The 26002-nt window shown below is 36.2% G+C and overlaps 1 protein-coding gene across 1 annotated transcript; it reads left to right on the plus strand.

The window, feature by feature from the left end:
* Window positions 1-2032: 2032 nt before the first annotated feature.
* LOC110124837 (sulfotransferase 1 family member D1) lies at window positions 2033-25361 on the plus strand. Its single transcript, XM_070458004.1, is given in 7 exon segments — window positions 2033-2180; window positions 8550-8675; window positions 9499-9596; window positions 14653-14779; window positions 16244-16338; window positions 23514-23694; window positions 25249-25361. Coding segments are annotated over 7 exon segments (888 nt in total).
* The last annotated feature ends 641 nt before the right edge of the window (window positions 25362-26002 follow it).

Genomic DNA, 26002 nt, shown 5'->3' on the forward strand with positions numbered 1-26002 from the left:
AAGTTCCCTGATACTTACCCCATTTGAAAGCAAAAAACTTTTCAAGGAGGCAAAAACTGTAAAACAGATACAAAGTTTATTATTAGAGACACAGTATAATGTATGGGAGAGCACACAGAGAAAGTTTATTTCTGTCGGAAGCAGGATACACACCCCCAGAAGAGTGCAGGCATCCTGAATGAGGAGCACAGTAAAATGGTGATTTAAATTGCTGATATAGGACAGTACTTCTAGTCTTTGTTTTCATTTGGCCTATAGTTTTGTTACTTTTTTCACACCTGACCCTCCTAAATATGTGTGTGCCTCCTAAATATGAGGGTCCTTAGACCCTCCTAAATATGTGTGTGCCTTTTTGCTAAGGTGGATCCTACCACAGAGGCCGATGGATGCATGTCTACACTTACTATGGAATGGGCTCTCCTCCCTTTTTGATGTCCAAGAAGCCTTCCTTCCAATGCATGTGTAGACAGGAAAGTCTTCCTTGACCTCAGGAGTGGGCACCTTGTCCCCTTAGTATCTGGGTGAGAACAAAGCTTCAATTTTACTTCACTTGATAAACACCAGCTGTCAAGCCCAGCGGCCCATCTATCTCCTAACTCAATTTTGCCCAAACCCCCTCCACCTTTGACACTGACAGATCTGTTCTATCTATGTCCTTATTAAAAAAAAAAAAGAATTACTATCATTTTTGTATTACACATGCAAGATCATATGGTACTTATCTTTGTCTGAATTGCTTCATTTAGCATAATTCCCTCAAGGTCCATTCATGTTACTGCTGAAGAGAAGATTTCAATCTTTTTAATAGTTGAATACTATTCCATTAGATAAATAGATATAGATACAAATATCATGTTTTTTATTCATTTATCCCTTGATGGAGACTTAGGTTATTTCCATGTCTTGGCTATTGTAAATAATTCTGCAATGAACATGGGGCTGTATATAGCCCCATGTTCATTGCAGAATTATTTCATTTTCTTTGAACAGAATACTCAGAATTAGTCATATGGTAGTTCAATTTTTTTTTTTTTTTGATGACTCTCCATACTGTTTTCCATATTATTGCACCAATTTACATTTCCACTAAGGTGCACAAGTGTTCCTTTTTCTCCACATTTTCCCCAATACTTATTTGTTGTTTCTTTGATCAAAATCATCCTGACAAGTATGAGGTGATATCTGATTTGCATTTCCCTGGCAGTGACTTTGAGCATCTTTTCATGTAACTGTTGGTAATGTATGTGATATCTTTAGAAAAATATTTCTTTAGATACCCTGCTCACTTTTAAATCACATTGTCTTTTTTTGCTATTGAGTTGTATGAGTTCTATGTATTTTGGATATTAGCCACTTACTAGACATATAATTTCAAATTATTTTCCAGGTTGCATTCTAATTTTGTTACTGGCTTCCTTTACTGTGCAGAAGCTTTTCAGTTTCAGATGGAGTCCCACTTTTTTTTTTTTTTCTTTTTCTTCTTCTGTTACCTTTGTTTCTGGTTTCAAATCCAGAAAATCATTTCAAGAGCTTCCAGCCTGTATTTTTTTCTATGAGGTTTATGGTTTTAGGCCTTATATTAGAGTCTTCAATCCATCTTGAGTTAAGTTTTGTGCATGGTGTAAAATAATGGTACCATTTCATTCTTTTGCCTGTAGTTGTTCAGTTTTCCCAACATTATTTTGTAAAGAGATTCTCCTTTCCCTACTGTATATTCTTGGCTCTTCCATTGTAAATTAGTTGACCATGCAATGCATTGGTGGAGCACTGTGGTTAAGACATGTTCTCCTGACTTTAAAGTTCAGTAGCTTTATTATTTAATGTAAGCACATAAATGAATTGTGTGATACCTCTTTAGTTTTTATAATACCTTCGTATGCCACTGATTCATAATGCAGAGTACTGTGACTAGGCTACTTGATCTAGACTAGTGAAATATCACTTTAATACAATATTAATTTGTTTCTTAATTTGATTGATGCAGTTAAAGCAAATACCTTCTCCTCTTTGCTTGAAGTCTAGTCTTTCAAAAATGGACAACAAGCTGGATATATTCAGGAGGGAGTTGGTGGATGTTCAGGGCATCCCTCTCTTTTGGAGCATTGTTGAGGAGTGGTCCCAGGTGGAGTCATTTGAAAGTCGACCAGATGACCTTCTGATCACCACCTATCCCAAATCTGGTAAGATCTTTTCACTCATTTGTACTAGGTGATTGGTTATTGATTCACATGTGTAAGCCCAATGATGGGGAGATCACTCGACAAGGGACTATCTGGAACAGTTGTGGGACAGTTTTAAGTTACACAAAGTCACTTATTTTGAAAGGTCTGCAACTGAGTGGAGGCTATATCTTAGGGGAAATTAATGCTATTGGAATTTCTTTTTAAAGTCAAGCAAAAACAAAACTACATAGATAAAGAATTTAAGAACATTAGAATACATATGCACACATAAACTTTCTATACAAGTTAATGTTCAAATATTTTGCTTATTTTAATATTCAAACATACTTTGTAAAACAGTGTTTTGCTATTTCAAATGTACTTACTTTGTGAATATGTTTAGAAGTATTTTGACCTGAGACCAAACTAGGGTGGAGGTAATGAAGATAATGACAACCTCCTACAGAAGGTCCCTTGCACATGCTGATGCACTTAGTGCCCCTGACCTTGCAGCAGTCCAGTTAGACCTGGACATGGAACAGCAGACTGGTTCCAAATCGGAAAAGGAGTGCATCAAGGCTGTATATTGTCACCCTGCTTATTAAACTATATGAAGAATACCTCATGAGAAATGCTGGGCTGGATGAAGCACAAGCTGGAATCAAGATTGCCAGGAGAAGTATCAATAACCTCAGGTATGCAGATGACACCACCCTTATGGCAGAAAGTGAAGAAGAACTAAAAAGCCTCTTGATAAAAGTGAAAGAGGAGAGTGAAAAAGTTGGCTTAAAACTCAACATTCAGAAAACTAAGATCATGGCATCTGGTCCCATCACTTCATGGCAAATAGATGGGGAAACAATGGAAACAGTGACTTTACTTTTTTGGGCTCCAAAATCACTGCAGATGGTGACTGCAGCCATGAAACTAAGAGACACTTGCTCCTTGGAAGAAATGCTATGACCAAACTAGACAGCATATTAAAAAGCAGAGACATAATTTTGCCAACAAATGTCCATCTAGTCAAAACTATGGTTTTTCCAGTAGTCATGTATGGATGTGAGAGTTGGACCGTAAAGAAAGCTAAGCACCAAAGAATTGATGCTTTTGAACTGTGGTGTTGGAGAAGACTCTTGAAAGTCCCTTGGACTGCAAGGAGATCCAACAAGTCCATCCTAAAGGAAATCAGTCTTGAATATTCATTGGAAGGACTGATGCTGAAGCTGAAACTCCAATACTTTGGCCATCTGATGTGAAGAACTAACTCACTGGAAAAGACCCTGATGTTGGTAAAGATTGAAGGCAGGAAGAGAAGGGAATGACAAAGGATGAGATGGTTGGATGACATCACCGCCATGAGTTTGAGCAAACTCTGGGAGAAAGTGAAGGACAGGGAAGCCTGGTGTGCTGAAGTCCATGAAGTCACAAAGAGTTGGACACAACTGAGAGACTGAACTGAACTGAACTTAGAAGTATTTTGCTCTAAATTTAAACACCTTATGACTTTAGTATACAATATCAGAAAGAAGAGTTTAATATAACTCAATAAAAATCGATAATTTTTGAACTTCGCTCGTGGTTTAGTGGTTAAGAATCTGCCTGCCAATGCAGGGGACACGAGTTCCATCCCTGGTTATGAAAGATTACATGTGCAATGGGGCAAGTAAGCTCTTGATCCACAATTACTGAGTCCACACTCTAGAGCCTATGAGCTGCAACTACTGATCTTGCATCCTGCAACTACTGAAGCCCACACACCTAGAACCTGTGCTCTGCAACAAGAGAAGCCACTGCAGTGAGAAGCGCATGCACCCCAACAAAGAGTGGCCCCCACAACAAAGACCCAAGATAGCTAAAAATAAAGCAAACAAATAATTTTTTAAAAAGAATCAATAACTTGTATTTCTCAAAAACATACATGACTGAATTACTTTGTGGTATACATGAAACTAGCACAATATTTTAAATCAACCATACTTCAATAAAAAATGTGTACTCCTTCAGATCTTTTTATGATAGTTTTCTACTTTATCCAGTGATAGATATATGGAAAGGTATCAGAGAGATGAGGCTCTCTTGCCTTTTACCCAGTTAATTTAGTTGTACTCATAATCAACCAACTGTCCTAATTACAGAACTCTAAAGTCAACTTTCCTTTATATTTCTGCTCATTTCTTAAAAGAATCGAGGAAAATAAATTTTTAGTAAGTATATTGACTACTGATTTTTTTTTTAGATTATATATATATTAAAACTACCTCAAAGCAATATGTTACAAGTCCTAGAAGGAAAGCCCTGCAAAGCTTGGAGGATTCTAATGTGCCAAAATTACAAACATAGAATGAGAATATAGGGCACCTACTAGGAAGTAAACAAATGCTTTATGCAGACCTTCATATGACATTAAAAATATGTTTCTTTTGGCAAAAGCTTGCTTTTCCTTTCTCTTGCCACTATTATAGAAAAGAACTATACACCAAGCTCAAATTGTTTAGGACCAAATCTACTTTACATTTCTTTGTTGAAGTATAAACTTAGGAAAGGAAATATAGTCACTGAGAATGTATGTGTTCTTTTGTTTCTGCTTTTTTTTGGATATATTCACAAGCAGCAATACATTAAGCCAACCTTTGTTTTGTTTTATTTTTAATTTTTATTGGAGTGTAGCTGATTTACAATGTTGTGTTAGTTTCAGATATATAGCACAGTGAATCAATTATACATATATGCACTCTTTTTTTAGATCTTCTTCCATATAGATCATTACAGAGTGTTGAGTAGTGTTCCCTGTGCTATATGGTAGATCTTTATTAGGTTTCATTCTTATATATAATATATATATATATATAATATTGTGCATATATCAATCCCAATAACCCAATTTATCCCTCACTCCCCCTCTTCTCCCTAGTAACCATAAGTTTGTTTTTTACATCTGTGATCCTATTTCTGTTTTGTAAATAAGCTCATTTGTACTGTTTTTTGTTGTTTGTTGTTGTTTAGATTCCATATATAAGTGATAACATATGGTATCTGTCTTTGTCTGGCTTACTTAACTCAGTATGTCAGTCTCTAGGTCTATCCATGTTGCTGTAAATTGAATTATTTCATTGTTTTTATATGGCTAGCCCATAGTCCACTGTGTATATGTACTACATCTTCTTTATCCATTTCTCAGTTGATGGACATTTAGGTTGTTGTATATATGTACTACAGTAGGGATAGTCCATTGTATTAGACCACTAGTGCTCCCCAGGTGGTGCTAGTGGTAAAGAACCTGCCTGCCAATGCAGGAGACATAAAAGATGTGGGTTTGATCCCTGGGTGAGGAAGATCCCCTGGAGGAGGGCATGACAATCCATTCCAGTATTCTTGCCTGGAGAATCCCATGGACAGAAGAGCCTGGCAGGCATACACAGTAGAGTTGCACAGAGTTGGACACGACTAAAGCAACTTAGCATGCACACATATATGTGCTACATAGTCCAATGGCATAGAAGTCCATTGTATATATGTACTACACTTTCTTTATCCATTCTTCTGTTGATGAACATTTAGGTTGCTTTTATGTTCTGGCTATTGTAAACACAGTCCTGCAATGAACATTAGCTGCATGTATCTGTCCTGATTATAATTTTCTCTGGATATACTGGACAAATATATATACTGCAGAAATATAGATCAGTGGAATAGAATAGAAAGCCCAGAGACACACCAACACACCTATGGTCACCTAATCTATGACAAAGGAAGAAAGAATATACAATGGAGAAAAGATAGTTTTTTCAATAAATGGTTATGGGAAAACTGAAAAATTACATGTAAACAAATGAAATTATACCACACAATAACATAAACTCAAAATGGATTAAAGACCTAAATGTGAGGCTGGATACTATAAAACTCTTTTAGATAAATAGGCAGAACACTCTCAGACATAAATTTTAGTAGGATCTTTTCTGATTCATCTCTTAGAATAACAAAAATAAAAACAAAAATAAACAAATGGAACCTGATTAAACTGGAAAGCATTTGCACAGCAAAGGAAAATATCAACAAAATGAAAAGATAGCCCTCACAATGAGAGAAAATACAGTATTTACAAAAGAAACAACCAACAAGGGATTAATCTCTAAAATATGCAAACAGCTCATGCAGCTCAAAATCAGAAAAACAAACACCCAACCATTTGTTAATTTTTGCTTTTTTTCCATTACTCAAGGAGGTGTATCAAAAATGATCTTGCTGAAATCTATGTCTGAGAGTGTTCTACTTATGTATTCCTTTAAGAGTTTTAAAGTATCCAGCCTTACATTTAGGTCTTCAATCCATTTAAAATTTATTTTTGTATATGGTGTTAAGGGGGCTTCCCTGGTGGCTCAGTGGTTAAAAAAAAAAATATCTTCCTTCCAATGAAGGAGACACAGATTCAATTCCTGGGTCTGGAAGATCTGCTTGAGAAGGAAATGACAACCCATTCCAATATTCTTGCCTGGGAAATCCCACAGAGAGAGAAACCTGGCAGGCTACAGTCCATGGAGCCTGGTGGGCTACAGTCCATCACAAAGAGTTGGACATGACTTAGCAACTAAACAGCAATAACAAATGGTATTTGGGAGCATTCTAAAGACAATTTTTGGAAGCTACCATTATTCGAATAGTTCATCTATGAAAGTAAACCTTGAAGGTGAACTTCTTCTGGCAGAGTAAAAACTAAATGGCTTCACATAAATTAATCCTATGCTCTTTATTCCTGTTATTTTCTTTTTAGTTTGTTTCCCTTACAAACTATTGAGATTATGTCTTAAAATTACTAATATATCAGTGCCCTGTTGATTTTTCTATAAAAAGATTCAAGTTAATGAACTCATTAATGAGCTAAACCATGTGCTATTTTTTTCAAATATTGTGGAAAGTAAACATTTACAGTTCAAACCATAAATTGGCATCTTTTTCAATCAGACTTCATTGGCCACCATTTGAACCACTCACTGATAGCAAATAAAATGTGCTATATTGTACTTTGGCATTTAGGTCTCTTTTCCTCCTCCTCATGAATCATCACTTAAGCCAAAACCAATTGCTGTCATTTAGTCACTAAGTTGTGTCTGACTCTTTGCAACCCCATGGAGCATAGGCCACCAGGCTTCTCTGTCCATGGGATTTCCCAGGAAAGAATACTGCAGTGAGTTGCCACTTCCTTCTCCAGGGGATCTTCTTGACAGAAGGATCAAACCTGCATCTCCTGCAATATCAGGCAGATTGTTTACCACTGAGCCATCAGGGAAGCCCAAGCGGAAATCAGACCAAGCAACAAAATGTTCAAGGGTAATAATGATTTGACTCAACTTTTTCTTAGTACCGTAATTGTCTATGTGGAAGGATGGAGGAGAGAGACTCATGCTCATGATGTAGGAACAAGGAAGAGGAAGAGTTGTCCACAAGAAAGGACTGAATAGTAAGGGAGTCTAAAGTACTCTAATACCTGGAACCAATCCAAAGTTGCATCTACAGATAGATCATTCTACAGAAATGCTGTGTGCACAGATCAGTTATTTAATTTGTATATGTAGTTTCTATCCATGATTATGCAACTTAGAGACTGTCATTACACACTGGGTAAAGAGGAAGAGGATAGAAACAATTAGTAAGGTATTTTTCTCCTAGGTACTACGATGTTTATTTTGTTTGTCTGTTTAGCAGTGCCTCAATACCCTGATCATTGAGTGCTGTAGACAATTGGGTAGACCATATTCTCATATACTTAGGTCATTTCTCAAAAGACCAGTGAGGCATAATCTCAAAAACATCAGAGTGACCTGGTCTGCCCTGCTCATTCAGAATCCGTCGTCTTTTGTTGATGAATGACACATTGGTCTCTATAGACGCAATCTTAATGTCTTCTTTGTTTCCCTTGCTCACCATTACTCCAAATATTGAACATTTTTAGCTGAAGTGCTCTTTTGTCCCAAAACCTAATAATCTTTTTATTTAAATAGGAAATATACAAATTGCTGGTAAGACTCACTAACTTTGACTTATTCCCTCATCCATTCTACCCAGGAGGATATGCTATTGCTACTTACATTCTGTCTCCTTAAAAAGTCAAGCTTAAGTCCTTTGCCTGCCTTACTTTTATGGTTATTTTAACCAGATTTGAGACATATAGACACACACACAGATGTACACAATACATATGTATATGTTCAAGATAGATACTGATATCTCCTAAGAAAAGAGATACTGATATTTCCTATCTCCTAGGAAAAAAGAATGCAAATGAAGAAAAAAAAATTTTTTTATTACAGTGCTTCTCTACCTCTGTTAACCCTCTCATATACTTTTTAACACAGAAGTTTTGAGTTTCTTTCATTCTTTTTTCCTCAGGAACAACCTGGATTAGTGAAATATTGGATTTGATCTATAACAATGGGAATGTGGAGAAATGTAAACGAGATGCAATATACAAATGAGTGCCATTCATGGAATTAATAATTCCAAGACTTACAAATGGTAATTGCTCTTAATGTTCCTTTTCTGCATGGGATTAAATCCCCCCTTTTTTGTGGTGTTTGAAAGTGTTGTGATGGAAAATGATAGAGACAGAGCTTGTGCAGTTGAATCATAAGTGTCTACAATAAAAGAGTAAGAATCTGGCTATGCCAATACCCATATTATAGTCAACTTCCACCCAAAGATAATATCTACATATGAGGAAATTTTAATGAGTATATTTTTTTCTGAATAGGACACACAGAAGCTTTCAACATTTAAATAATGTGTGATCATCATATGTAGAAAATTCAGTGTTTGATTTATTATAGAATCATGTCTACTATTATGTAGCTGATGTTCACAGACCCAAAGAAAATGATGATGGGAATATGTGGTTTTGTGTTATTAAAATATTTAAAATTAGCCATGGATCTCATGACTTAATTTGATTTTAGGATTTGAATATAAAAAAGCTGGAAAGATATATTGAAGTCCTGCAGTTCAACTTCCCTATATTGTAAATAGGAAAAAGAGGAAGATAAATGAAGGAAAAACTTGGACAATTTGCACTTGACTTACTGCCTCAGCAAGCTTTTTATCTGAGGATTTATAGACATTTATAAAGATAATAAGCCCCATTATTTATAAATAAAAAATCCTAGCTCACCAGAATTTATCAGTTTTTTACCTTATTGTGGATCTCAGAAGTATATGAGGACATGTAGTCATATATCCATTTCAAGTCACATAGTGGAGTTAATGTTTACATAGTCTTAGGTTATATTTTAATTAACCTTTAAGATTCCATATTTAAAATGTAGTTTAACTTTTGTGCTTGCAGGTGTTGAGGACTTGAATGACATGCAGTCTCCTCGATTAGTGAAAACACACCTACCTGTTCAACTTCTCCCTTCTTCATTTTGGAAAAATAACTGCAAGGTAGCAAATTTTTTAAAAAGCAAACTTTATGTTGTGATTACTTTTACTAGTTATGCAGAAATTAAGATGGGAAATTGCAATCCATGGATAAATCATTGAAAAAATAATAATTTTGTCCATATATCCCCAGGATCAAAATAATACCACAGGACACAAATGCTATAGGTAAAGGATTATTCTCAGTGCCCAAACACTGAGAATCACTCAGGCTTTCTCTTCTCTAAAATGCCTTCTTGTCTAAATCCCTTCACTCATCGCTTTTAAACAATGGATGTTTAAATAACCCAGAACTCCTTCATTAACTCAGTATAATTTTAATTTACCAATATGAACTTATATACAATTTATAGCATACAGTATGTTATAATTTATAACATTTCCCTGATGGCCCAGTGGTAAAGAATCCATCTGCCAAGTAGGAAAGGGAGGCTGGATCCCTGGGTTGAGAAAATCCCCTGGAGAAGGATATGGCTTCAGTAATTTTGCAGGGGAAATCCCATGGAGAGAGGGGCCTAGTGGGCTGCAATCCATGGGGTGGCAGAAGAACTGGACATAACTTAGTGACTAAACAACAGCAAAATATTACATTGCAGGTTTAGCTAACTACTGTATTATGGACTTTGCTGGTTGCTCAATGGTAAAGAATCTACCTGCCAATATGTCACTCTGGTTCAATCCCTGGGTCAGGGAGGTCCCCTGCTGAAAGAAATGGCAACTCACTCCAGTATTCTTGCCTGGGAAATCCAGTGGACAAAAGAGCCTAGGGGCTACAGTCTATGAGGTTGCAAAAGAGCTGGACATGACTTACAAAAACGGACTTGTTGTAACAACAACAATGGACTTGTTTCAAGCTACCTTTTTAATAAGCATTTAAATTAATGTAATGTTTAAAGTGGCAAGTACATAAATACTAAGGATATGGATTGATGAGTTTTCACAAAGTGAGCATACCCACAAAATTAGACCCCAGGACTGAGAGGGTAACAGGCAGGAAGGCCAGGGTTCTCCAAACGGAGGAAAGAGGCTGCAAGTGCCAGACATTTTTTATCTCTCTTAAGTGACAGGAGGAAACAAACCAGCAATATTTTTTCTTCTCTATACAAATTTAAAAGGAGGTTTCTCTTAAAATGCTGTGTTGCCATGACACCTGGTTTCACCTGAAGCTAACTACTCTCAAACCTTGAGTTGACCAATACATTTCTTTTTCTTATGGAAATGTTGTCTTAAGCTTTGTTAATGTACTCCAGACTCTATCTTCATGTTGGTTCCGCCAAATGGCCCAACCTACTTACTCAGGTATTGTTCACCTAATCTATGTAAATGAAACTATTTGTTGGTATTCTGCCCTTCTACAAGATTCAAGTCAATTGTTTTATGGCCAGGGATGAATTATCTGGTGCCATTCTAAATTTTATGACATTCCTTTCTTTTCATTAACAGATTGTGAGTGACTATATAACAATAATGTATCCTGCCTGAGGACAGTCTTTGGATTAAACCCTCTGGCTAATTCTGTTATTTTAAAACATAAATTATGGGAGTAGGTCTGGTCTTTACAAGGATGTATCCTGCCTGAGGACAATCTTTGGATTAAACCTTCTGGCCAATTCTGTTATCTTAAAATGTAAATTATGGGAGTAGGTCTGGTGAGGTCTTTACAACATCCAGACATTCTTTGGATTCATTGGAGACTATATAACTCCATTGCTAACACTAGCAAAGGGGGTGCTCTTTTGCCCCCTTCTGATGCCTATGTCAGAAGCTTTCTCTATCTCCTTTATACTTTAATAAAACTTTATTACACAAAAGCTCTGAGTGGTCCAGCCTCATCTCTGGCCCCGGATTGAATTCATCTCCTCCAGAGGCCAAGAATCCTGGCGTCTTATCGTTCAGCAACAACCTTTCAGAACAAGAAATTGACCAAGGAATTGAATGAGGAATAAAGCCCAGGAAAGCTCTATTCCTGTGCACTTCCAGACAGAAATCCCCATTTGCAGAGATAATCAATATTTGTGAATGTTTTCATCATAAGGTGATTTGCCTGTTTTTCCTGTAAATTTATTCTCCTGAATGTTTAGCTTATTTCATTTAATGTAATATCTGTGGGATCAATTCTTACCATGCTTGCTATTTTGCTTTTGTCTTGGTTTCCTTAATATAGATCTGTTTACATCATAAATTGTGGTATTATGAGCAAAAGTAGCTCACTAGAGAGGCAAATTCTCAGGCCCAAATCCAACCTACTGAATCAGAAAATATGGGCTTGGGGTCCAGCAATCTGAGTTTTAAAAAGGCCTCCAAGCATATTTGGTTCATATTAACATTTGAGAACCACTCATGTTAGGCATTCCAATATGTGCATGTCAATATTCCACAAATTACTTATTCATGGTATAATTGATGGACAGTTGGGTTGTTGTTTATTGTCAGTAATAAAAATAGTTCTGCAGTGCACATTCTTATGCAAGTATTAAATAGCACATATATGTATACATTTCCCTTAGTTACATACCTTAGGATAAAACTGCATCTTAACGTGTGCATTTGTCCAGCTTTAGAAAAAATTTTCCAATTTCTTTTCAAAGCATATGCACTCATGTACACTTTGATCAACAGCATATGAGTCAAAGTTCTCCATGTCCTCATCAATCCAAAATATAGCTAAAAATATTTACTTTTAGCCATACTGGTAAATGGTGGCAAACTGGTGGCATCTCATTGTGGTTTTATTTTGTATTTCCCTAATGATTAATTCTTTCAAGCAACTTTACATAGCTTAGATATCACCCTTTCTGAGGTATGTGTACAGATCCTTTCCCTTTTTCTATAGGGGCTTCTTTCTTTTTAATTATTAAGCTAGAAGTTCTCCATATAGTCTTGATACAAGTCTTTTCATAAGATAATTTAATTTCTTTATATCTTACTCCATTTTATTTTTTTTTCTTTTTAACTTTCTCAGCAATATCTTTTAAAGAAGTTTTTAATTTTGATGTTGGTGGATATATCAGTTTTTTCTGTATGATTGGAGCTTTCTGTAATTGTTTAAAATGTCATCTCCCAAATCATGAATATATTCTCCCTTCTGTTTGCCTCTAGAGGCTTTATTGCTTCAGTTACCACATTTATATAAAAATATCAGTTTAATGCCTATAACATAAGTAGTAATGTTGTTTTTAAAAAAAATTTTGATATAACAATTTTCTTTCTCTATGACCATATTATGCAAAGGTTTAAAAAGCCAAGGACCTCTGCTCCATAGAGCATATAGTCTTATAGAATACATCAAATACTGTGGAAAAGACAGATAAAATATACTCATACATATATATGTATATATATATATATATTTATATATGAAAAAATAATTACATCTCAGCATGGTAAGTGCCGGTACATTAAGTAACAATTCTCTGGGGCAAAGCAGTCTCTTTCTCTCTCTGGCTATGCTGCACAACTTGCAGCAACTTAGTTCCCAAGCCAGGGATAGAACCCCGTTCCCCCTGCAGTGGAAGCACAGGGTCCTAACCACTGGACTACAAGGGAAGTCCTGAAAGAAGTCTTATAAATGAAGGAAAATTTTGATCAACATCTTAAAGAAAAAGTAGGAGATTTTCAGATTAACAAGGTCATTTTAGAAAAAAAAGACTATATGTACATAGCCTAACATGTGAAACAGCAAGGCATGAGGCAGATTCCACAAGCGGTTTAATGTTGTTGGTGTTTAGAGCATGTCTTTATCACTGCATCTTTAATAGAATGAGCAAAAGAGCTGTTGTTTTTCAGCTGTAGTTTTTCTTTTGAAAAATTGATTGATTATACTTTCACTTATGTATGTGTGTTTGTGTCTACCTTTGTTTTTCATTCAAAATCTAATTAAAACAAATGTGATAAGGAAGTAAGGATATAGTTTAATATCTTAAGTCTAGAAGTAAAAACTCATAGAAGTTCCCAGAAATACCTTGGTATTAGGAGAACCGGGGAATATCACTGAGAGCCTTTTATCTACATTTCTAGCTCACAGACTTCTTTAAGGAAATAGATGTGGTGGTGATAAGAAAGCAGTTGATTCATCACCATGGTCTCTCAGTACTGAAACAGAAAGCAATTGAGAATGTTTGCAAAGTTTAGTATTTTCTCAAGAAATTATATCAGCAACAGGGTCCAAACTCTAAACTTTTGAAAGGTCCCTTTCCACTCATGTCACTTCTTTTTTCCTTTTTCTAAGCCTATCCAGAATACAAGAACTACCAGTGGTATGGGATTATAAATGTTCCCATTTCCTTTCTCCATCAGTTGGAAAAGAAGAAGAAAGCTCAGATTCTATTTAGATGAAAGGAGATTTCTTCCTGAAATACATTTTTACTCAGAAATATATTTATTGCATAAGTGGCTAGGGCCTCAATGTTTTCAAGTGTGCTTTTAGGGGATAAGTAGTATTTATAAGTAGTATTTTCAGGGGATAAGTAGGCTTAATGGACTTCATAGGATTTGCCAGCAAGGCATAGCAACATCACTTTTATTGGGAAATGTGTTCCAAATGTCTGCCTTCAAACATACTTGACATCTTAATACATAAATTTTACTCCCATGGCAATCATTATAAACAGCAATGATCGTTATGTACATTGATTAAATGTACCCAAATAATAGTTTCTTTTCAATAAAATATAAGGTGTTTTCTCAGCTTTATAAACTTGCTTCTTCCTTTCATTATTAGTTTTAACAAGTTATGAAGAGAAATATTCTAAATTTAGGAGTAAGGTTAGTTCATTCTTAAAATTCAATATTTACTGTAATTCTTATTGTACTTGGTTTTCCATGTGTTAAGAGATTTTCTTCTTTTGAAATACTAAAGACAAATCAGGGACTTGAGAGATGAGCTTTTGTGTTAATATATAGTCATATATATAGACATAGTATATCTATGTCAGAATAAAAATATAAAGCTTAGGTTGTGATTTAAAAAAGGAGAATAAACATTCTGCCAGGGTAAGTGAAAAAACACAAATGATTAAAGAATATAAATGAAATGATGATTTTCCCTATCTCCCCACAGATGGTCTATGTGGCACGGAATGCTAAAGATGTAGCCGTGTCTTACTATTATTTTTACCAGATGGCAAAAATGCGTCCAGATCCTGGTACCTGGGAGGAATTCCTAGATAAATTCATGACTGGAAAGGGTGAGTCTAAATCTTATTTTAATGATAGAGTTCTGTTGTGAAAAAACTTTTTACAAGGAGATATAAGGTGTAAATACAAGTCTTGTATTTATTATAAACGTAATATGTGCCCAACATTCTACTAGTGTATGAGGAAGATAGGCGAAGCAGAAGATGTAAAACATGTAGTCTCTTCACTTTAAGGACTTTTGGGGAATATGAGACTTACAGAGTCTTCAATCCTAAGTCTGTTTTGTTACTGCTTAGTGACCACTGATAAGCACTTTCTTATTGTCCCTCCCCTTGTATTGTTGTGATTTTGTACATATCTTTTGGACTTTCTTTTCTCTATCATTCCTCCATTTTTATTATATAAACTCGAAATTCTTGAGTGAAAATTTTATACTCAAGTCTTTGTTCTTCTACAGAGCCTCTTTTAGGAAACATACTCAATGCCTATGGTAGTAACTCTATGCTTCTTCCACATCCCATTCTTAACCTCTCAATCCCTGTCTTTTCTCTCTCTCTCCCTCTCCTATGAACTTCAATACCACTTACCTTCTGTGCTACTTAGTATCTGCCATCTTGCTCTTGTAATTTTAGTTTTATTTATTTGTAGCTGTATTTTTTTTTTGCTAGGCCTGTCATAGCAAAGTACCACAGACTGAATGGCTTAAACAACACACATTTATTTTCTCACAGTTCTGGAGGTTAGACGTCCAAGACAAAGGTGTATTCAGGGTTGACTTCTGAGGCTTTTCTTCTTGTCTTGTAGGTGGCCATCTTCTACCTATATCTTCATATGGTCTCATAGTACGTGTCTGTTGCAATTTCCTCATGACCTCTGAACCTCGTTTAGGGTCATCCTTGAAGAAACAAGCATGTTCACAGCCACACGGCTCTATTGGTCTTTTTCTTGCCTGTAGGGACCCAGAAGTCTAATAGTCTTCCACATTTCATTCTGCCACTGTCCCTTCAGTTCACACTGGCAGTGTTTTCACTAAGATAACTAACTGTATCTTTAAGTCACACATCAAACCTCTTTGATGAATGCTGCCAGTCACAGCCTTGGTGTTTTTTCCAGAACATGCTTTCTCAGATATTTTTGCAATATGGATAAGCTGAGAATTTCCTAAATCTTCAATTTCTAGTTCCTTTTTGCTTAATAACTACTTCTTCAGTTTATTTCCAAAATAAGCTGTAGCCTGAAGTACTAGGGATCAGGACTTCAACATAAGAATTTTAGGGGACACAATTCATCATGTAACAGAAGTATTTCATCCTTTCCAAGATCATAAGTTGGGTGAGAACAGAAGTTATTTGATATATTTCTCTTATCCTACCACCCCTCATTCCTGAACTAATAAGTAATCATCCTGTATTGTGTGATGATGACAAGGAATAATGTTTTTTACTTCATGTAATAACAGCTCTTTACTTCATGTAAATATTTTAATTATGTGACCATTTCGTGTCTCAATTTAGTGGCTTTTGGTTCTTGGTATGACCATGTTAAGGGCTGGTGGGAGAAGAAAAAAGATTATCGCATACTTTATCTGTTCTACGAAGACATGAAAAAGGTAAGAGCAAACTACAATTTATTCATTTTTAAGGAAACCTAATATTCATCTTTGTATCATGCTTTCTTTTCTTTCTGATCTATAAAAGCTTTTAGCTCAGAGGTTAAAGCATCTGCCTACAATGCAGGAGACCCGGGTTCGATCCCTGGGTACGGACGATCACCGGGAGAAGGAAATGGCAACCCACTCCAGTATTCTTGCCTGGAGAATCCCATGGAGGGAGGAGCCTGGTAGGCTACAGTCCACGGGTTTGCAGAGTCGGACACGACTGAGTGACTTCATTTTCACTTATGAGTAATTTATGTGTGCTGAGTCACTTCAGTCTTGTTGGACTCTTTGAGACCCTTCAGACTAGAACCATTCAGGAACTAGACCACTGAGGTATGATCTAAATCAAATCGCTTACAATTATACAGTGGAAGTGACAAGCAGATTCAAAGGATTAGATCTGATAGACAGAGTCCCTGAAGAACTAAGGACGGAGGTTCATGACATTGTACAGGAGGCAGTGATCAAGAACATCCCCAAAGAAAGCAACGAAAAAAGGCAAAATGGTTGTCTGAGGAGGCCTTACAAATAGCTGTGAAAAGAAGTGAAAGGCAAAGGAGAAAAGGAAAGATATACCCATTTGCATGCAGAGTTCCAAAGAATAGCAAGGAGAGACAAGATAGCCTTCCTCAGCAATCAATGCAAAGAAATAGAGGAAAACAATAGAATGGGACAGACTTAGAGATCTCTTCAAGAAAATTAGAGATACCAAGGGAACATTTCATGCAAAGATGGGTACAATAAAGGACAGAAATTGTATGGACATAACAGAAGCAGAAGATATTAAGAAGAGGTGGCAAGAATAAATAGAAGTATACAAAAAAGACCTTCATGACCCAGATAACCATGATGGTGTGATCACTCACCTAGAACCAGACAACCTGGAATGCAAAGTCAAGTGGGCCCTAGAAAGCATCACTACGAACAAAGGGGAGGTGATGGGATTCTAGTAGAGCTATTTCATATCCTAAAAGATGATGCTGCACTCAATATGCCAGCAATTCTGGAAAACTCGGCAGCGGCCACAGGACTGGAAAAGTCAGTTTTCATCCCAGTCCCAAAGAAAGGCAATGCCAAAGAATGCTCAAACTCCTACACAATTGCACTCATCTCACATGCTATCAAAGTAATGCTCAAAATTCTCCAAGCCAGGCTTCAACAGTTCATGAACCGGGAACTTCCAGATGTTCAAGCTGGTTTTAGAAAAGGCAGAGGAACCAGAGATCAAATTACCAAGATCCTTTGGATCACTGAAAAAGCAAGAGGGTTCCAGAAAATATCTATTTCTGCTTTATTGATTATGCCAAAGCCTTTGACTGTGTGGATCACAGCAAACTGTGAAAATTCTTCAAGAGATGGGAATATCAGACCACCTGACTTGCTTCCTGAGAAGTCTGTATGCGGGTCAAGAAACAACAGTTAGAACTGGACATGGAACAACAGACTGGTTCCAAATCGGGAAAGGGGCATGTCAAGGCTGTATTTTGTCATCTTGCTTATATAACTTATATGGAGAGTACATCATGAGAAAGGCCAAGCTGGATGAAGCACAAGCTTCGATGAAGATTCCCGGGAGAAATACCAATAACCTCAGATATGTAGATGACACCACCCTTATGGCAGAAAGTGAAGAAGAACTAAAGAGGCTCCTGATGAAAGTGAAAGAGGAGAGTGAAATGTTGGCTTAAAGCTCAACATTCAGAAAACTAAGATCATGGAATCTGGTCACATCACTTCATGGCAAATAGATGGGGAAACAATGGAAACAATGAGAGACTTTATTTTCTTGGTCTCCAAAATCACTGCAGATGGTGACTGTAGCCATGAAATTAAAAGATGCTTGCTCCATGGAAGAAAAGTTATGACCAACATAGACAGCATATTAAAAAGTAGAGACGTTACTTTGCCAACAGAGGTCCATCTAGTCGAAGCTATCGTTTTTAAAGTAGTCATGTATGGATGTGAGAGTTGGACTATAAGGAAAGCTGAGTGCTGAAGAATTGATGCTTTTGAACTGTGATGTTGGAGAGACTCTTGAGAGTCCCTTGCACAGCAAGGAGATCCAATCAGTCCATCCTAAAGAAAATCAATCCTGAATATTCATTGGAAGGACTGATGTTGAAGCTGAAACTCCAGTACTTTGGTAAAGAACTGACTCACTGGAAAAGACGCAGATGCTGGGAAAGATTGAAGGCAGGAGGAGACGGGGACAACAGAGAATGAGATGGTTGGGTGGCATCACCGACTCAATGGACATGAGTTTGAGTAGACTCTGGGAGCTGGTGATGGACTGGGAAGCCTGGTGTGCTTCAGTCCATGGGATCACAAAGAGTCGGACATGACTGAGTGGCTGAACTGAACTGAACTGGACCAGAACCCACCAAGTTCCTCTGTCCATGAGACTCTCCATGCAAGGATACAGGAGTGAGTTGCCATTTTCCTTCTCCAGGGAATCTTCTCCACCTAGGGATCCAACCGATGTCTCTTAGTCTCCTGCTTTGGGAGGTGTTTTTTGTTTGTTTGTTTGTTTGTTTAATTCTAGCACCACCCCAGGAAGTCCTCATGACTAATCTACTATTCTATTAATTCAGCCTTGAAATTTGATATTCTACTTAATCTACTCCTTTCTGCTAATACTGTTTCCTACTCTAGTTCAGCTAACTGTCTTGATATATTTGAACTAATTTTGCTTCTATTATTCACTCAGAGAGAATGATCTTCTTAAAATCTAAATCAAAGTATGTCCACTTGCTTCTAATAATCTCTCAGTGATTTCTGTCTCTGCTGCTGCTGTTTAATCACTAAGTTGAATCCGACTCTCTATGACCCAATGGACTTTAGCCCACCAAGCACCTCTGTCCACTGAATATTCCAGGCAAGAATACTGGAGTGGTTTGCCATTTCCTTCTTCAGGGTATCTTCCTGACCCAGGGATGAAACCTGTGTCTCCTGAATTGCCAAGTGGATTTTTTAGCCTGGGGGAAGAGCCCAGGGAGAGCCACCAAGGAAGCCCCAAAATATAAAACATTTAGATAATTTATAAATTTGTGCATTATTTAGTCCCTGTCTGTCTCTCCAATCTCTTCTGGTGCCACTTTCTGTTTCTCAATAAATTGAGCTTACCTGAAACAATTTTTTTTTTTACTACTTTTAGATTAACCTCTTCTCAAGCTTGATGTCTTAAGTGTTACCTCTCCACAGAGCTCTTTCATGTTCATAATGTCAGATAACATATCTTTTGTCTACTAAAGTCTCTTTTGCTGCTATTGTTATTTTCATAGTATTAGTTCAGTTCAGTTCAATAGCTCAGTCCTGTCTGACTCTTTGCAACCCCAGGAACTGCAGCACACCAGGCCTCCCTGTCCATCACCAACTCCCAGAGTCCACCCAAACCCATGTCCATTGAGTCAGTGATGCCACCCAACCATCTTATCTTCTGTCGTCCCCTTCTTCTCCTGCCCTCAATCTTTCCCAGCATCAGGGTCTTTTCAAATGAGCCAGCTCTTTGCATAAGGTGGCCAAAGTATTGGAGTTTTAGCTTCAACATCAGTCCTTCCAATGAACACCCAGGACTGATCTCCTTTAGGATGGACTGGTTGGATCTTCTTGCAGTCCAAGGGACTCTCAAGAGTCTTCTCCAACACCACAGTTCAAAAGCATCAATTCTTCTGTGTTCAGCTTTCTTTATAGTCCAACTCTCACATCCATACATGACTATTGGGAAAACCATAGCATTGACTAGATGGACCTTTGTTGACAAAGTGATGTCTCTGCTTTTTAATATGCTGTCTAGGTTGGTCATAACTTTCCTTCCAAGAAGTAAGCGTCTTTTAATTTCATGACTGCAATCACCATCTGCAGTGATTTTGGAGCCCAGAAAAATAAAGTCAGCCACTGTTTCCCCATCTATTTGCCATGAAGTGATGGGACCGTATGCCATGATCTTAGTTTTCTGAATGTTGAGTTTTAAGCCAACATTTCACTCTCCTCTTTCACTTTCATCAAGAACCTCTTTAGTTCTTCTTCACTTTCTGCCATAAGGGTGGTGTCATCTGCATATCTGAGGTTATTGGTATTTCTCCTGGCAATCTTGATTCCAGCTTGTGCTTCCTCCAGCCCAGTGTTTCTCATGATGTAGGCTGCATATAAGTTAAATAAGCAGGGTGACAACATACAGCCCTGATGTACTCCTTCCCGATTTGGAACCAGTCTGTTGTTCCATGTCCAGTTCTAACTGTTGCTTCCTGACCTGCATACAGATTTCTCAGGAGGCAGGTCAGGTGGTCTGGTATTCCCATCTCTTTCAGAATTTTCCACAGTTTATTGTGATCCACACAGTCAATGGCTTTGTCAGAATCAATAAAGCAGAAATAGTTGTTTTTCTGGAACTCTCTTGCTTTTTCGATGATCCAGCAAATGTTGGCAATTTGATCTCTGGTTCCTCTGCCTTTTCTAAAACCATTGACAACTTCTGATTATTTTATGTGTATGCTTCTTTATTTATGGTTTTTTTAGTCACCTATGCTATTATGGCAAGGATATTGGGGATACAATGTAATTTTTATTATGTAATATCTAAAACTTATAACTTTTATTTTTTCTTCTTCAGTTTAATCATTAGCATTGAAAATAATTCATTCTACGTTTGATTGAAAACTTATCCTGACCTGATACTTTAAGCAATCATTTAAGAAATATTTCTCATCTCTTAAACTGAATGTCTGTCCACACCTAAATTCCTTTGGATGACTGTGACTCATTCATCTCTTATTTGGGAAGTCTATTCCACATACAGCCCCTAAGAAACTACTTTACACACCTAAGGCAACCCTCTCTGGCAGATTTTCCAGTCAAATTCTCAGTTTCTTATGCATCCTATTCAAACCACTTTTTACTTGCCACTCTGGATTATGGGGTGATATATTACCCTAATTATGGGACAAGAAGCAACAAATAGAGATTGAAGAGGATAAGCATTATCTTGAAAGAGAAATTCCCACATTAGGTCATAATAAGGTCTTTGAGCTAAGGAAGTTTTGTTTTTGTAGGTTAGTTGCTAAGTTATGTGCGACTCTTTGCAACCCCATGGACTGAAGCCTGCCAGGTTACTCCATCCATGGTATTTCCCAGGCAAGAATACTGGAGTGGGTTGCCATTTCCTATGCCAAGGAAGTTTAATCTTCTCAAATATGGGAGGAAAATCTACATCTTCTGTCAGAAAAAGATCAAAATTAATCAAGGGTTTCAGTGTCTCTGTCATCAGATCTACCCCAAATATTACCATTTCAAGCCTTCTCCACTGTTTCCCCTCACTCTTCCATGCACCTTTCACATGATAGCCTAGTCACAGGTGGGAATTCATCTTTCATAGTAATTCTTCCACCTGAAGAATTAGGGTGTGTATCTTATTGCTACCATGTTAAGTTCTGCAGTTATAAGAAATAGATTCTATTAGAGCCAGTGCAGGAACTCTCTGGTTCTGTTTCCATGAATTGAGATGGATGTCTTAGGGAAGTGAAAGCTCAGATTGCCTTTCTGGTTGATCTCACCAGTTCACTAAGATTATGGCTCTCTGTTTCAGTCTGGTTTAGAGTATCATGAACACTTCCCCAGTGGGTAGCAGGGCACAAGCTATTTGATCTGAATGCAACTCTTTCATTACATCTAACATGCTGTTCTAGGTTCTGTCTTGATGCACAGAGAAGGAAAGTTACAAGGAATACTTTAAATGGATCTCTCCTCTTCATTATTGTCTCTTTCTCTTCTCTACCACTCCCTGGGCTGGAAAGTGCACAGGTTTTTATTATACTGTCCTCATATACTCAGACTATCAAAATATCTATTTAAATGTGAGAGAGTATCTTTTTTCTACTATAAGAGATTTCTCTGAGAGGTATATCTATTTGTTATTTTATCAAGAAATAATTGACATATAATATTAGTTTCAGGTGTACAACAGAATGATTCAATATCTGTCTACAGTATAAAATAACCACCACAATAAGTCTAATCGACATCCATCACCCCACACAGCTGTATATATATTTTCTTGTGATGAGAATTTTAAGATATACTCTCTCTGCAACTTTAAAACTTGTAACAGAGTAGTATTGACTACGGTTAACCATTATTCCTAGTCTCAGAAAACTTTTAGCTTTTCACCATTGAGTATGTTATCTCTAGGCTTATCACATGTGGCCTTAATTTTACTGATGTATGTTCCTTCTCTATTCCCTTTGTTGAGAGTTCTTAATCATAAATCGGTGTTAAATTTTGTCAAATGATTTTTTCTGCACCTATTGAGATGGTCATGTGATTTATATTCTTGATTTTGTTAATGTGATGCATCACATTGATTGATTTGCAGATGTTGAAACATTTATGCATCCCAGAATAAATCTCACTTGATTATAGCGTATGATCCTTTTAGTGTGCTGTTGAATTTAGTTTGCCAGTATTTTGTTCAGGATTTTTGCACTGATGTTCACCAGAGATATTAACTTGCAGTTTTCATTTCTAATACTCTCCTTGTCTAGCTTTGTTGTCAGAATAAGGCAGGCTTCATAAGATGAGTTTGGAAGTATTCTCTAAGCTTCTACTTTTTGGAAGAGTTTGAGAAATATTCATATTAATTCTTCTTTAAATGCTTGATGGAAAATCTATTCTTAATATTAGATATGCTATAAAAAGAAGATAAAGGGATTTTGAAATTTTCATCTTATCATAATTATATCTTATTTTAATTATACCTTGCCATAATGTCATAGGGCTTCCCTGGTGGCTCAGTCTGTAAAGAATCCACTTGCAATGTGGGAGACAGGAGTTTGTTTTATCACCATCTTTTATTCTACAGGATAATTCTACTTTTGAAAGTGAAAAGTTGAATATTGACCTATTTTTGTTTTCCATTTTTTGAAACAAATCTTACCTCTTCCTTCTAGCAGATGGTTGCCTGGTATAATCAAGAATAGGATTATACACTTGGGAAAGGAAAATGAAAAGGCCATATAAAACTATAAAAATATTTCCTCTGCCACACTGATATGTGTGGATACTTATAAAATGCATTGCCTACTTCATGACTAAATCTACCTTAAATAATCCTGTTTCTTTATAACATTTTTTAGGATCCAAAGTGTGAAATTCAGAAGTTATTAAAATTTCTAGATAAAGACCTTCCAGAAGAAACTGTGGATAAAATCCTCTATCATAGCTCCTTTGAGATGATGAAGCAAAATCCTAGTGCAAATTATACCACTATGCCAAAATTTAGTATGGACCATTCTGTGTCTCCCTTCATGAGAAAAGGTAGCTTTATATACATTATATATTAGCTTCTATACAGGCTGATAGTAACATTATGGACATTGTATGTAGGCAGATAAGAGCAGTATCAAAGCAAATGGGAAGAGATTATGTTGGGGAGAAAATTTTATGAAAAAAATGTTAAAGGAAATAATTCATGGCAAAGAAATTTATTATTACTTTAAGTCTAACATGTAAGACAAGCTTTCCAATAAAAAATATTTACTCAAGAGTCTATGCATTGATAAGTATGGATTTTGGCACTCAATGATATATCAGAAGAATGACTGTTGTTTGTCTGGATTATTTAGATAGTCTTCATATTCTCTAAAATTTTTGCTGTGGTTGGTAACTAGCTTAAATGATGTTGGGAATACTAAATTAACGAAAAGTGAAAGTGAAGTCACTCAGTTGTGTCTGACTCTTTGCGACCCCATGGACTGTAGCCTACTAGGTTCCTTCGTCCATGGGATTTTCAAGGCAAGAGTACTGGAGTGGGTTGCCATGAAAGAAAATCCAATTCCTTGAGATTGTTTCTATAATTATAATAAATCATTGCATACTCAGGTATTGAACTCAATGTGTAGTTAACATTTTGCACAAAATCTTCCTTTACTGATTATATGTTGAGTTGAATTGTGTGTGTGTGTGTATGGTTGGATGGCATCACGCTGGGAATATCTGGATCTTGGCCAGGTATGATTTTCCCTCCCAGGGGATGTTTGACAGTATTTGAAGTCATTGCTGATGGTCATGACTAGGGGTTCACTGTCGGCTTCCAATGTATAGAGGGTAAGGGTGCTAAAACATCCCACAATGCACAGGGCAACCGCCACATCCTCCCCAGCAAAGAACTGGCTGGCTTGAAATGGCAACAGTGGAGATATACATAAATAAAATGTCAAAGTTAAGAAGTCCTAGGCCAGATTGACAGTTGTTTTGGCATGTTTTCTTCATTTTTTCTCTAAAACTGGGCTTCCAAATATGTCTTCTTAATTGCCCTATGAAAATGACATTATATCAGATATGCATTACAAATACTACTTCCTATTTCTTCCTTTAAGGTTTTAGATGTGATTAGTATCGGGAAGATTGAAAGCACAATACAATAATAATGAAATAGGTTTAATTACATTGGATATAGTAGTCTCTAAATCTTACTTGATCATAGAAACTTTTAAATAAATTATCATTTTACATTGGAAAAGATAGTTTTAAAATGACTGAAAACTTCTCTGGTCCTTTATTAACCAAGCTCTTGAAATCAAAGAGTAAAGATTTTGAGACATTGGATTTTTCTCTCAGTGACATTTCCTGAAGCTATTCAAGAAGTTATTTCTTTATATAAGATATTGGAAAAACCCATGGAGATTTTTGGAAAGCTAGGAAGGTCTAGGAGTCTGGGAGTGGGAGTAGGAGGTGAAAAACAGAGTTATGGAGTAGATATGGCAGTATAAAGTTAGAGGTCTAAAAATACAAGCTGGTAATTAAGCTTAAAATTGATATTAGACATTTTTAACATTAGTTTAAAATTTACCATCTCATCTTTCTTTTCAGGTGTTTCAGGAGACTGGAAAAATCAGTTCACTGTAGCCCAGTATGAAAGATTTGAAGAAGATTATGAAAAGAAAATGAAAGGGTCTACACTGCAATTTCATTCAGAGATCTAAGAAATACTAGCTCTTTTTCCAGTTGCTTTAGTTATGTGTAATGTTTCGCTATTTACTGAGATTAGTGTTTTGTAATAGAATATTCAAATAATTTCAGTTTGCATATGAAAGATCAACATTGTTTTATTATTTTAACTACCTTCTACAATGCTTTTATTATACTTTATTATTCTTAAAGATTAAATAATAAAATTAAGTCTAAAAATCTATAATTTTACTCTTTATTTTTAAATTCAAGGCCTGCATTGTTGGACTAGTAAGGAAGATATTTAAAGAAATCTTCAAGATGGATGGATTAGACCCAAAATACCCTCTTAAGAAGACATTATATTCTCTTTGTTGTATGCTTAGAATGGTATCAGCATAATAAAATATCAATGACAGTTTTGTGTATTTCCTTAGAGTGTTTACTGTAGATTCAATTTTGAATAGTTTATTAATCATGGTCTTCTGCTCTTATACTTTATATGTTAATAATCTAAAACAGTACCAAGTAACCAATAAACATATATTACCAAAGTATGCAATAATAATAATTGATTCATTACTATCAGAGATAAAAATCAATAGTCATCATAGTATCAAGCTCATTAATATTTATTAACTACTTCCTATGTATAAATAGGACTTCCCTAGTGGCT

Source organism: Odocoileus virginianus, chromosome 29 (assembly GCF_023699985.2).
Source record: "Odocoileus virginianus isolate 20LAN1187 ecotype Illinois chromosome 29, Ovbor_1.2, whole genome shotgun sequence".
NCBI lineage: Eukaryota > Metazoa > Chordata > Mammalia > Artiodactyla > Cervidae > Odocoileus > Odocoileus virginianus.